We start from the raw sequence: 14,555 nt of genomic DNA, 5'->3' as shown, positions 1-14,555 counted from the left end.
AAATTCTGATCTCTACTGTCAACAACTGGACCGTTTGAAGATAGCGATTGACCAGAAACGGCCGGAATTGGCCAACAGGAGAGGTGTCGTGTTCCACCAGGACAACGCTAGGCCACACACATCTACAGTGGCTCGCCAGAAACTTCGGGAGCTTGGTTGGGAAGTTTTAATGCATCCGAGATACAGTCCGGACTTGGCACCAAGCGATTATCATCTTTTTCTTGCATTGCAAAATTTCTTTAATGATAAAAAATTGGAATCTAGGGAGGATTGTGAAAATCGACTACTAGAGTTTTTTGCAAATAGAGACCAGGACTTCTATGAGAGAGGCATTTTGAAGTTACCTTTAAAATAGCAACAAATCATACAACAAAACGGTGCATATTTGACCCAAATCGGACAATCCGAAGCATGTTAAATAAAGTCCTGAAGTTCAATTAAAAATAATGTATTTCTTTTTCCCCAACCTAATATAACTCATAATGGAAAGCTGATTACCATGATGAGAATATGAGAATAGCATCGACGGAAGGTGAAGAAAATAAGTAAAGAAAACATAATTTTCTTGAGTTGATTTGATTTGAAATTGTGTGAAAACATGCTGTGGCTGGGAGGGGGGAGGGGGAAGGTGGGGGGTAGTCTTGTTGACATGTTAACTAACATCTTAAGGATGGCTGCATCGACGACTAGCGTATATGGGCGCATACACGTGCGCTTTTGCTATTTGGAAGCAACATTTAATGCATTCGCCATTGAATACAATTTCTATCACAAGTGCACAGGAATAATATCGTCACCCGTGCTTTTCATGCTCTCATTGCTATTCATTTTCCTCTCCCTCTCGCTTGCTTCTCTTTCCCTCATTCTTTTCAATTTATTTACATTTAACTTTAATTTTATTTCTTAACACACACACACACACACATATATACATATATATACATATAGAAGAACTTTCAGTTAAGAAAATATTTTTATATATTTTTGCAGATGAAGGTTGAGAGAAGGTTGAGGTGCGTGAACGTCTCTTCTTCAAATAACACCACATTGCCGATAAATTTATGTAAGAATAAGAAACTATCACAATAAATAAAAGAGGAACAGTGCATTAACATCAGCGCCAACCTGTTGCAACTGCTTGCCACATACAGATAAATAAGGTATAAAACCACATAGTGCCTGAGGTTAAGTATACTATTTCCAACATTTGCTATTGGATTGGCAAGGGAAAAATTGACGGTGTGTTGGTAACAAAGAAATTATGCCGATATATGCCGTTAGATAATCTGAAGCTATTGTGTCTTACAAGGGAACGACGACTGACATGAATATCCCAATTTTGAACTTCTGTCGAAGCTTACCATGTCTTGCCTTGCCTCTGATGTGATTAGGAAACTGTCAAATATACTCTCGTACAGTACAAGCATATTGGATCGGTCTTGAGGTCCTGAAATTAGAACTTTTCAATTCTATCTTGAAGTCTAGAACAGAATTCTACAGAGATCCCGTATCGCATGAGTTGATCGCTATTGTAAATGAAACGAAATGGAGGATTATTACAAAGAGTGAATAACTGGCAATAACACAGGTGCGTTCGTGGTGCGTTGCCTTCGGCTGCCGACAAAGAAATTTTGAACTGCTTTAGGAAATAAATTCGCTGGACTATGCTCTGCGGCAAACCAATGGCTCCCTTGCAAGAATATTTATACGTTGAAGACTTCACTTAGAAGTAGTGTTGATCCTTTGGTTCATATGAATTTCTCCTCGTTTGTATGTATTTGACTTATATGTAAAAGCCATAAAGATGCATCGTTTTTGCACACAGTTTCGATTTAATTCTGTGACTTGCTGCTTAATACGTACGATCTTCCGATTATATTAATATTATCCACTTTTTCAATTTAAATTCCCATCAATTTCCTGTCACTGCATATAAATCACTTTTCACCTATTCTGTTCCGTATGTGAACTACAAAAGCTAAAGTAGACTCAATCTTTACTCTACGATAGCAAAAATCAGAAGAAGAAAGGGGCAATCGGTTACTGGCTCGGTTGCCTGATTTTCTGAAGACCGACGTTGCCGGTTGGTTGAATTCTTAATCGAAATTTATATCCTAGGCTTTGAATAGGCTTTGAAACTTTCCTGCCTAATCTAGGTAGGAGTTTTTTCCTATTTACAGCTAACTTTATGCTAATCTATGCTACTGTATATGAGATAGTTTGCTTTACGTACGGAATCACTTTCAGTCCTCAGACATCATCTAAATTGGTTTCGACTTTTCATCCTCTTAGGAGGAAGCGATGCGCGATGGTGACGCTAGCTATGTCTCTTTACTCGTTCTTGTGTTCTCGGAATATTTGCAATCCTGGCATAGGCCTTCAGGTGGTCTTAAGTCGTCCGTCAAGTTTGTTTATTGGAAAAAGAGGCGCCTAAGGGCGACGTTCGCATTCGTTTCTTTGATTTCGTTGAAATTTTCAAATTCAGATTAAACTCGAATTTTAAATCTCATATAGAGGATTAAATGTGTAAGATAAGCTTTTGATGAAATAATTTTTAATACTCTTTCAGCATTAAGAGAGAGAACAAATTTTTTGCGATAAATTTAAACTGAAAAGTATTTAACTCATTTAAAGCAACAAAAAAAGAGTTTTCTAAAAGTTTCATGTTTTTTCCAAAAAAAAAAAAAACAAAACAGAGAAGAGAAGGAAAAGTATCGTTGTCATGTTAAACACCAGCAATGTCTGTCTGCCGTTCGGTCTGTCTTACCTAAAACAAAAAAAAAAAAAAACAAAGAAAAACAGCAAAAGTGAATATAGCAGTGATTTGTGTTTTGTGCAAACTTTACTCGAAATAATGTTAAGTTTAAAAAAAAAAACCACTTACAATAACGGCGAGCTACACACAAAGATGAATTTATAGAGAGAAGTCGTCTTTTTCTGTAATATACATGTGGTATACTGTGGGCCGGGCCGGGAGTAGATTGTATATGCGAATGATGCTCGATTTCTTGTTGTTTATGTTCGTTCTACGGTTCAATACGTTGTGTGCTTCTTTATAACATAAGTAGGTAAGAAAATGAATTTTTATTTATATTTTTGCCATCACGTGGAGTGTTCCGTTTTCTCGTAAAGAGACGCATACACGCATATACGTGTTCATTGTTGCAAGTAATGGTTAAATTAAATTTTAACGTTAAATTGTTTCTTCTAGATACGCAAGCCTCGTAACATGATTAAGCGTGTTCTTCAACTTTTTTTTTATTTATTTATTTATTTATTTATTTTTTGCTTAGTTGTTTACAGCAAATTCAATTTACGAAAAAATTCAATTAATCTTTGACGGAAAGTTAAAAAACAAAAACAAAATTCGTAAATCTTATCATACATACGGATACGAAGCAGAGTTTTGGAAACTTGCGATAAAAGAACGAAAGCCTTAGAATTAGTGATGCGGTGAGTAGTAAAGAATAATAGGTAAGAATGAAGTAACGTTCGATTGGGTATAACTTGTTAAATAAGGCATTCTTTTGTTTTTTTTGTTTTTTTATTTTTTTTTTTCGAAAAAAGGATATTTTTAATAAAAGTCGGCTTAAAGGATCGTAGAAAGTTCTCTATTCAAAAGGAGAACGTGGCGATATATTCATTTTCCGCTCCCGTATATCGGTGCAAGCAAGTAAAGCTTTCACATGTGCTTGCACGCAGAGAGTTAATTTGATGAAAATGCTGCAAGAGCATACAAAATTGTTCAGTTTTGAAAGAACTCTAGAAAAATGAATTTCGTCAACATCCCTATCCCTTTTCCTGTCCTCACTACGTTCCGACCGTCACCGTGTTACGCGAATAGAGGACATCCCTTAAGTGATTGGTCATACAATAAAAAAAAATATATATATATATGTATATAATATATAAAAAATATATACATATGTATAATATATAAAAATGTTACGATTGTTGGAGCTTACACTTTGAAAGGGAATAAAAGCGATTTTAAGTTAAACATAAATACAAGTGTATGTACGTCGTGTTCAACAGGACCCGGGATGGACGCAATTTTTGTTACATCAACCGAACAGAGTTATTTTCTAAATCGATTGAAACATGTCTGTCCGTTACTTTGCCATCGTATTTTTTTATGTTAAATCTTGAGGTTGCCTTGTTTAAGTTTACATTCTCCATCCGTAATGCATACGAACTTCAAATAAAGGTTAAGATCATTAGCAAAAAAACACGTCCAACACAACACAATTATAACTGGGCATAAGATGCTAATGGATATCTTGGTTAATGAATTAACGAAACATTTGCATTTCATAAATATATGAAAGTCCTTAGCATCCGCGATCTCAGTATTAATCTTATGCTCCGGTTTCTAAAATATTACTTTTGGGCCGTTTTTCTCTGCGCAATGGAGACATGAATGTTAAAAATGGCTGACATGAACAGCCTACAGACAACAATTGAGTAAATACTTCAAAAACTCGGCAATGATCGTGGACTAAAGACAAGTTTAGTATGCACGAAAGTATCATATTGGGGTCACATAATGCGAAATCAAAAAAAAAAAAAACACTATTTGCTGTAGCTCATACTACTAGAGAAAATTGAAGAAAATCGCGGTGTATACAGAAAGCAGGCATCTTGGCTTCGCAATATTTATCAATGGATGGGCATAAGCAGTGCAGGACATTTGCTAATAGCTGCAAGAGATACGAGCCGAATATAAAATAATTTGATATACTTACACGTGCTCTTGTATATGTTTAAATATGCATCACATAAATAATTTTAAGCTTTTAAATAAAATAGCAATTCGTATGGTTGCTAACATCCAATATCGGATAATCAGATCAAGAAAAATATGTTTGAGCTCAAAGTCGAACTTTATTGAAAATAATTTGAGTCGGACCTTTTTTACTATCCACCTTTCTCCATATATGATATAAAAGGAAATTAGGGTTTTTTAGTCGCTCTAGTTAAAAAAGGATTCCAGCATATCATTACCTTCGTGCATGCTAAGTAAAGGTAGAAATTTTGAATAGATTATTGTTCCTTGCACACCCTCCCACGGTAATCTTATCCCAATAACATAAGCTGGCTGTACATGGCAACCAAATCTAACTTTTGGAATTCTATTACAAAAGTTATTAGTGATTTGTTTCCGATTTGTGACATAGGAGAGTGCGCTGCGCTAAATTTTGCTAAAGTATGCTCCGTTTTGCGGAACCGTTTCACAAACCAAGCTTCTAATTATTAGAATATTATATAGAATTGATATTTATTTTCAGAGCAGACGATATCTTTTACGATATAAACTATATTCATTACGCCTTATACGATATAAATATTATTTGATCTAAGATGATAGGTATGCAAAATCCATCGTGTGCTTGATATATCTCGTTTTTGTGCGTCTTATTAGAGCTCATTGTTGTTCTATGTTCGTGTTTTGCCAAGAAACACAAAATCAATCTCGTTTTTATGACAGTTAAAAAACGTGACAACTGTCTGTAAATGTTTTCACATTTAAACCTGACATAAGCTGATAGCTAGCTAAGCGAAAAAATTGAAGAAAAAAAGTCAGGAATACGAGAAAGTAAACAAACACATTTTAACCGGTATATAACTTTCAAATTTTTCGGTACAACATTAAAAAGAAACAAAAAAAGAGGCAAAAAAAAAAAAAGGAAAAAAAAAAGAAAATAAATAAATATGTAACGTCTCGTATACAGTTTGCGCTGAGGTGGGAAGTGAATGAATCATTAGGGTATTATGATAGATGTGCGAATATATTAAAATAAATATATTTTAAGCAGAAATTCAAGTCATTTCTCTTTTATTTGCAGTCGTCCTTTCTTCTTTTATTTAATGTCAATTTAAAGAGTTTTTAAGTAGTTTCATCATCATAATGAAATGATACCGTAATCATGATGACTATAAAAATGGGTTGCAATGGTTGCATGGGGGTGTGAGAACACGAAATTGGACATTTTCGTTTTTATGCCTTTTGAACGTTTGAATGTTTGCATCCTAAAATATATGAATCTTTTTCATTAAAGACTCGCCGATACAGATTAGCTTTCGGTAATGCGATCCTTTTGCCATCGCCTGTGAATAAATGGGCGGCGGAATATTGATTTTGCAATCTCAAGCGATCCTGAAGCGATGCATAAATTACCTCAGCTTCACTCTCAGCGCTTCATGTTTTATAGCATGTAAGCAAATCTTGCATATTCATAAGCTTAGGTTACAGTTACAACAAATCGCTTGCAGCCACAACTCGCTTAATTTGTTGCATTTCAGAGAACACGACACGGGATATAGTGAGGTCTACACATTGATCTCTGGTTTGCTTTCTTGATAACAATGGGGAGATGTCTACACCAGGAAAGGAAAAGATTACAAGTAGAGAATGGAAGACGGACTGGTGTTCATGAAAATTCGGTTTTCAAATATTATAACTTTACGTAGCTCCTTTGTCAGATAAACTCAATGCTCGCAAAATACCGTTAGTTCTTGTAAACTTATCGTGACCGAAGGGAATCTGGTGATGACGAAGGCAAATTTGCTGTGATACAACATAATATATAGATAAACAAGGCTTTATAACAATGCTCTGAAAAAAATCTGCAACGTTTTGTTCACTTGTTTTCATCAAATGAAAATCAGTTAAAATGATTTCTGAACTCGTTTGATATTAGTGGAAGGCTAAAATTTGGATATTCATCTCTCGGAATAACGCGAACTAACCACCTTCACGTCAGGCCTGCATTTCGTGACTTATGGTTGCTATCAGTTTGCTCTAAACCGTATTTTCATTCGAATCATTTATCAAGATAGGCTCAACGATTACAAAAATAATTCTCAGCTTTTGTCCAGAGATGCTTATAATACATAGTTTATCTCTAAAAATAATAGCATTTTGTTCTGCTCACAGATGCAATTGGGATATGAGTTATGTAACTAGTAAAAGAGGAATTGTTCTTTTTTAACGCAGATAGTTAATCGGATCTCTGGTAAAATCGGTTTTATGTTACTTTCTCTGCTTTTTCTTCTCGGCTTCTTGTTTTCCTTTCTCGATGTCGGCCACGTATTGGGCGATCGTTTGAGCATCAAGCATTCTCAACGGCTTGCCCCTTTCCAAAATAGCGATTTCCAAATTTTTCGGTCCACTTTGGATGACCAAAAGTAACGCTTTAATCGCCAAGGTAATAAGACCCGCCACACTTCCGGCCACTTCATCTGTATAGTTCTGTTCTAAGAATTCGCGTATCATAGTAGACGATTGTCCGATAGCGTTTGCTTTCCATTCATGGTAAATGCCAGAGGGTTCAGTTTGATACAAGTGCGCGCCGCCATCATAATCGAAACCACCGATTAAGCAAGACAGACCAAACGGACGGCGTCCATTGCTTTGGGTATACTTTTGTTTCAACTGAGCAATGTATCGTGAAATATATTCCAAAGTAACGGGATCCTCGACATTTAATCTATAACTTTGGCATTCGACTTGAGCGCGATTGACTAACACTCGTCCGTCTGCGGTGACGCCAGCAAAAGTCATGACAATGTGATCGTCTAAGGCACAAATTTTGCGAATAGTACGTTCCTCTTGTAGCGAGGATATCGAACGCTTCTCAACGGCTAGTATGATACAATTTTGACCTCGAATGCCCAATGCTGCTGCCCCTTTATGAACAGCTTCCTTAGCGAATTCCACTTGCAATAGGTGACCGTCGGGTGAAAAAATTGTCACAGCGCGGTCATAACCTGCCATTTTTTTTTTCAAACTTTAAAAGCTTTTCAATATTTAAAGAAATTTTAGCGAAAACGAATTCAAATATTCTCTGTCACCGTCAGAGTTGCCGATATTATTAACGATTATCGTTAACGATTAGCTTTACGGCCCTATTGAAAACTTCTTTCTTCTTTCAAGAAAAAAAAAAAAAAAATCGGAAAATTATATTAAAAAACAGACAAGATCCTGCCATGCATGTAAAATGAAAAGAAGAAGAAACAAATGATGATCTGCTAAAGCGTAAATTTGTTTATGTCTTTCGTTGATTTGATTTCTAAATTTTCTAAAATAGTTTTTATTAGTTGAAAGTTGAACTAAGTCCCCCTCGACATTATGCCCAATAACTTTTAATATCTAAAGTTTATTAAGCAATGCAATTCAAGCCATTCAGGAATTATTTAATATCTTTGAGTTTTACGTGTCATAATCATAAGCGTAAAAATAGTCATTTTTTTTTTTTTTTTTATTGCGTCGCAGTGCTCTTCTATTCTTGGATTATTATCTATCATCTTAGCCTTCATTTCTTCTTCTTCATTAATACTAATCGAGTTGTGTTGTTTCTCCTTACAAAGCGCGATTGTTATGTTAATTGTTATTGTCATAGTGAAATGTCTTCCTGTGCCCGCGCATAGATTTGCTTTGTTCTTTTCTGTTTTTTTTTTTTTGTTTGTTTCGTAAAAGATTTGAATTATTTTTTTAAAGGTTTCCTACATAAAGTTTTTGTTTTAATTTATTTCTGGCCGTTTTTGTTTTTGTTTTTCCCTTCTCTCCCTGTTGAGAATTCGTTTTGTTTATGAAGGCTTTTACGACTCATTGAGCAGACACGAGGACACGTTGATTTATTTTTAACAGCTTTTATCATTTTAAAATAAAAACGCCCGGAAAATGACAGTTTTATGCATTTAAGTAACTTTTTTTTTTTTCTCTGTGGCCTCATATTCGTTAGTCGAATAAAGGGAAATATTTTTAATTTGATTGCGGCAATAGAATCGAAAAGTGCTTAAATGTGAATTACATTTTTATGATTTCATTAGTTGGCTATTGCCAAAGGACTATACTTAAAATTTTGGATTAATTTTCTGTTTTGCTTGGCATCGTAGCAAACGATAATGAAATCGTATCCATCTCCACCTAAAAGAAAAAGGGGCTTAGGATTTTAGAGCTTCTTGAGTATGTCAAATCCTATAGGAAACATTATTAGTTTATCGTAACGTTTTATAGTCAATGTGTGTGTGGGCGTAATCGTTTTCACAATTCTTTTAATGAATTATTTTTCTGATTAACAATAAAAAGTTGCTGCACGTAAATGGGGTTAAATATGGCCGATTGGGTGCTGGGGTAATGCTGTGAAAACAAATAACTACAATTTAACAACCTATGCTATGTCCGATTTAACTTTCGACTGTACAACACGCCATTGTAATACGCAGTAAGTGATAATTGTTGTTGTCAAATTTGGCTCGTCAGTATTTTGGATAGTCGAGGAGACATTTAAAAAGGAAATTCAATCCAATTTACCCCCACATCCGATATAAATAATTAGAAGGGTGTCACTCTATACACAATACACTGCAGTAAGTATAGTAGCTCCAGAGTAATGTGGTAGGAAAAACCATAATAATAATAATTTTTTGTTGATTGTTGACATCGACCTCGCCTGAAATAATGAGAGTAGGTGCGGTCAAGCACAAAAAGATCAAAAATTGAAGATTCTATAACTTATGGTCACACATACAACCGCTTAAGCAAATGTATGCACAAACGGAGACAAGTAATCCTACCATATCGCTATTCCAGCCACGCCCACCTATAGTGAATATATTGTAATCACGAAACGCATGCACAAGTAAGCTATACTGCCTGCGTATCAAAAAATTCGTTATAAATAAAAAATACATTTTTCCTCACTTTCTCTTCCGACGATTTTATCTAAAGTGAAATCATTTGCCCTCATGTCAAATTGCATTGAAAAGTAATTTTTTATACCCATCGACGAAGGATGACGGGCATATTTGCTCTGTCAAAACGTTTGCAGCGCCCAAAAGGAAGCCTCAGAGACCTCACCAAAAACATTCATATTCTTGATCAGCATTAAATCTTAAATTGATTTAAGCATGCCCCTGTGCCCCTCAGTCATTTTGTCTGTGTAACGTCTGCAGTAAACATTGGAAGTTCTTGCACGCACGTTGGTATTAAAAATGGGACAAATCGATCAAAGGACCCGACCGCGGCACAACATAATCTGATACCATCTCTACTTTCAAGCATAAAAACAATTTCGTTTTTTTGTTCCTCACTTATAAGCCACAACAGACAGGTACAACGATAAGAATTTACATTTATGTTCTATGGGTTGTCCTGTCTTGCACTTGTACAAAAATTGAAAAAATCGTCTACGGCCACACAAAGCTACAAGTGATTACATTTTCGTCTTTTCGCTTTTTCGGGGATTTCTGCATACTACTCTTAAGGTAAACAAGACAGAAATGGGACAAGTTAAGTGCGTTAATTCCATATTAAATATTGCGGATAACGGTGATGGGTGTTAAAGATTCGATCGCGGCCGAATATAATTTTCTTAGTTGTTTTTTTCATTCAACTTTCAAACGGTTTCCCCTTTTTTCATATATATGTCAAAAGTTTTTGTTCTTTCTTGTTTTTTTTGCTTTGTGTTTCTTGTTTTGTTGCTAGGAAAAGGAAATTAACATTTGAAATATACACTAAAACTCCTTCAACTTTTTTTATAGTATTTATCTTGTTTCTGTTTAACGAAGAAGAAAAACAAGTAAAACGATAAAAGGCATAGTATATCGACTACTAAATACCGTACCGTACTCTGACTTAAGTTCAGAATTCTTGCGAAAAGATTACGATGAAAATAGGAGAATTTCATCTAAACTATGCGATCTGTGGAAATAAAGATATACTCGGATTTCGATTTTATATATGAAAGCTGTTGATGACAAGTAAGCTGTTTAATGAGGTATCAGAAGGACATGGTGGTAGATGGCTTTGCAATAATGCAATCATAATCTTTTGGATAATCCGTGGCAGACGGAAGCCTTTCGCAAAATATTTCAAGCGTACTATAGGTCGTTGCAAGCGTACTAGGAAAATATTCATACCCGCATTTCTTGATAATGAATACAAAAAATTGCAGGTTTTTTTTAATGTAGAAAAATATAGTGAATTAATAAACAAAAAAAAAAAAAAAAAAGAATAGCATGTGAAGGTTTTAATATTATCAGATCGGACTTGAGAATGAGTTTTGCTTTGACATCAAAAGCAAAGTCTTATATATGTTTTCGTCATTTAGATGCTTTGAAGGTTATTCTAGGTACTATCTTTTTGTAAGCCCACTTGACCCCTTTAGAATAGATGAAATTCCTTGCCTTGATAAGGTGGTTATATATAATCCAGTTCCCTCGATAATATACTGTCGGTATAAGACGTTTGATTTTGCTTTAATGAAAATAATATCGACTATGAAAACCAAGTTTAACGAAAGCAAAATGATGAGTTAGTTCGAAGTTGCATCGCTTTTACTACTATCACAGTTTGGCAAATGAAAAGCTTTAAAAAGAAGTTTCGGCAAACCATGCCTTTGAAATTGCAAAAAATATACTTACGTATGTATGTATACCTGTAATCAAGTTAACCGCCAGCGTTGTTCTTAAGTTTTATACAAAGAATTTTGCATTTGTTATGAAATTTTCGTATCCAGCATAGTGAATCATCTGTTGTTGAATCGTTGAATTCTGTAATAGAAGAAGAAGAAGAAGAAGAGGAAATTGGTTAATTGCATATAGTTGTTTGGAGTAAGTATCTTGCACTTGATAGAAGCAATACCCACAACAAATCCCGATCATATACACAATCAAAGATTCATCAAAATATTTAAATTCAATTGTTTTTGTTACATACAATCATCGAGCAGCATTTTCGGCCGTAATATGAAATCAATGACCTTGAATGCAATCAGCTCACGGATAACCCCGTAAATACTAAAGAGATTTGTGGACAAATTTACGACGAACTAGAAATCGAAATTGAAATTCCACATGATTTTCAATTCATATACTTTTTGGAAAATTTCAAATTTTTTTCATACGTCTAGGCGCCTAGCGGCGCTTATTTAACAATTTTTATTTGACACGCTTTCCCACTTAGAAGTCATGCAACGTGATAAGCCAGTGAGAAAATCTGCTGATGGCTGTTTCGTATCATACGAAAAGAAAAGATTAACATAAACTTTTAATTTGCTGTCATTCATCAATTTCTCTGAGAGTAAAATCCTCATGAGCTGCAACATAATATTGGTTTTTGAAATGAGTGCGCAAACAAGTATAATATGTAAGTAATGTAAATATGTGTAAATTCTCATCAGCATCAACTTCAGCTTTAGCTTCAGTTCATCATCATCATCATCGTCATCACCAGCATATGCAACATAATCGTCGTGTTGACGGACAGCAGTAATGCTAGTAAATTCTGACGAATATTCTTTAAACGCATGCATATGTAAATACGAAAATTAAAATGTACTCTTATGCATAAGTATACTTATACGTATGCATGTATGCATGCATTTACGTACATATATGAATGCATGTTATTTACGGGAAGTAAAAGTTTACGAATTCGTATTTGTTTCCTGCTATATCGTAACAAGAGGGAATCGAGTGCGAACAAGAGGAAAAATATACAGAAAGATAGAAGGAGAGAAGGAGAGAGAGAGAGAGAGAGAGAAATGTGAGGGAAACAGATAGACAGAGAAAGCCGAACGGATGAATTTTTATTAAAAATTATTTGTAGTTTACATATTATTCTTATGCGTTATGCGGCAGTGCCTTTGGCATTAAAAAATAAACTAAAAAAAAAAATCTATTTATCTTTCAGTTATGGATGTAAACGTGCGGCTTGTACAAATTAAAACGAAAAAAAAAAAAAAAAGCAAAAACCAGATCCAAATGGATTTTACGTAAACTTGGAAAAAAAATTTTTTTTAAGAAATTATTTTCATATCCATCTACATATATACATTATATTAGTCTATGAATATGCATACATACTATGCAGACATAAATACACGCACGCATAAGCACGTAGAACAAACACATGCGTGCATACATTCATTTAAACTCTATTAAAAAATTTCTACGCAAATGCAATTCACTTGTGGGCTTTAACATAGCACAACAGAACGACTCGAATGAACGATTGCGGGTATGCACAACATTGGGACAAAAAGGATTTTTCATACGACTCACTGAAATGTCACATTTTTCATTCCGCTTACAACTTATAGAGAAACATGTAAAAAGTCACTCGGCGAGGTTTTACATTTATTCATGTGCACCTCCTTCACTTTCTTATCAATTTTTCTGTCCATCCGGGCGTACCTTTAACCGCTTGTCGCTAGTTTTGCGCCTACGTATTCATTATCTGGCTTTGCCAGTTGCTTTGTCTACCTATTCGCTGTATAAGTTCACAACTCTTCGGTCCCCACCCGTTTCGTGTGCGTAGTGAGTCTTCCAACTCTTCTTTCTGCCAATTTGGCTATCTCTTGTCTACCTACTCCTTTCTCCGTCTCTTTTTTGCTTTCATGCCAATAGCCGCTCGTTTGCTTCATTGTCCGACGGTCCTGTAATCTGCTCATGTAGGCGTCATTCGAATTACCTGAAGACTTGGTCTGCTATCTACCCACAGATTCGTCTATCTGTCTGTCAACCCTTCAGCACGTCGATTCGCTACCTATGTGCTCTACTAAATAATTAAGTTTTTTTTATAATAGTCTTAGGGGGTCTTGTTGATGAGATTAAGTTATCCTTTCCTATTTTCCTCCTAGTTGAAGAGCATCGCAAATTCGTTGCATAAATCTTATATAAAATTTTCTCTTTTTTATTTTTTTTTTAATATAAATTTGTGTGAATCTTTATATATATATGTTTGAAGATACGCGCGAGTGCATAAATAAATTTCATTTCATTCATGCGAAAGCCAGAACATTCATTTCATTTGCTTCTCTAATCTCTCGTACCATTTCTTACACTGACAAAATGTTTAGACATTAAAATTGAAAAAAAAAAAGAAGTGAAGAATAGTTAACCTCAAATGAGTTTTACTCTCTTTCATAAATTGTAGCAGTAGCTGTTGAATACACAGTCGAAGCTTAGAATTCTTCCATATTTAAGTTGTTTTCAATAGTTATTTGCTTGCATGAATAGCGATTCTAACCGCTTGAGAATTCTTTCCAGCTTCAGTAGAATATCGAAGACTTTTCATGAAAAACGAACCTCCTATAAATAAGGACGGTAGCTGGTCATTGTAAACGATATGTATAGGCCAAGTAAGCTCATGTTTTGTTAAACCCTTATCACATTGTGTATTAATTATATCGAGATTGCATGAGCGCTCGTTCCTGACTTTTTGTGTTTTGTATTTTTTATTCGGACTTGATATTGGGATTAGCAGGGTTAAAAAATCTTTAGTCCTTTAGTTCGTCTCTGCAGATCTGTGCCTAACAATGTCGATGCACAATAATTTATTTCAGGCACTGGTAAAGCTATTCGCAGAATCACTAACATCATCGTGTAGACACAAGGTGAGAATTTGTAAAGTGCTCCACGTAAACCTAACGCTTTCCCTTAATCAGCAAGTTCACGTTTCCGGACAGGTATTTTTAACATTAGGTGAAGCGCGAGGGAGGAAGAGAGAGAGAGAGAGAGAGAGAGAGAGAGAGAGAGAGAGAGAGAGA

The 14,555-nt window shown here is 34.9% G+C and overlaps 2 protein-coding genes across 3 annotated transcripts in view; both read right to left on the bottom strand.

Moving 5' to 3' along the window:
- Window positions 1-11,551, bottom strand: part of LOC119635188 (head-specific guanylate cyclase) — a 37,292-nt gene extending 25,741 nt beyond the window's left edge. The window contains exon 1 of one of the 2 annotated variants that reach the window (XM_038029868.1): window positions 11,428-11,551. The gene's annotated coding sequence lies outside the window, so the exon portion shown is untranslated. The remainder of the gene's footprint in view (window positions 1-11,427) is intronic. The other variant, XM_038029869.1, reaches the window with a different exon arrangement.
- Window positions 7,025-7,777, bottom strand: LOC119635190 (proteasome subunit alpha type-7-1-like). The gene has a single exon (XM_038029871.1). It carries the CDS (start codon window positions 7,775-7,777, stop codon window positions 7,034-7,036), a length of 744 nt encoding a protein of 247 aa, XP_037885799.1. The 3' UTR covers window positions 7,025-7,033.
- Window positions 11,552-14,555: the final 3,004 nt, after the last annotated feature.

This window comes from Glossina fuscipes, unplaced genomic scaffold (assembly GCF_014805625.2).
Source record: "Glossina fuscipes isolate IAEA_lab_2018 unplaced genomic scaffold, Yale_Gfus_2 3, whole genome shotgun sequence".
Lineage (NCBI taxonomy): Eukaryota > Metazoa > Arthropoda > Insecta > Diptera > Glossinidae > Glossina > Glossina fuscipes.
This window is presented reverse-complemented; position numbering and strand designations above follow the sequence as displayed.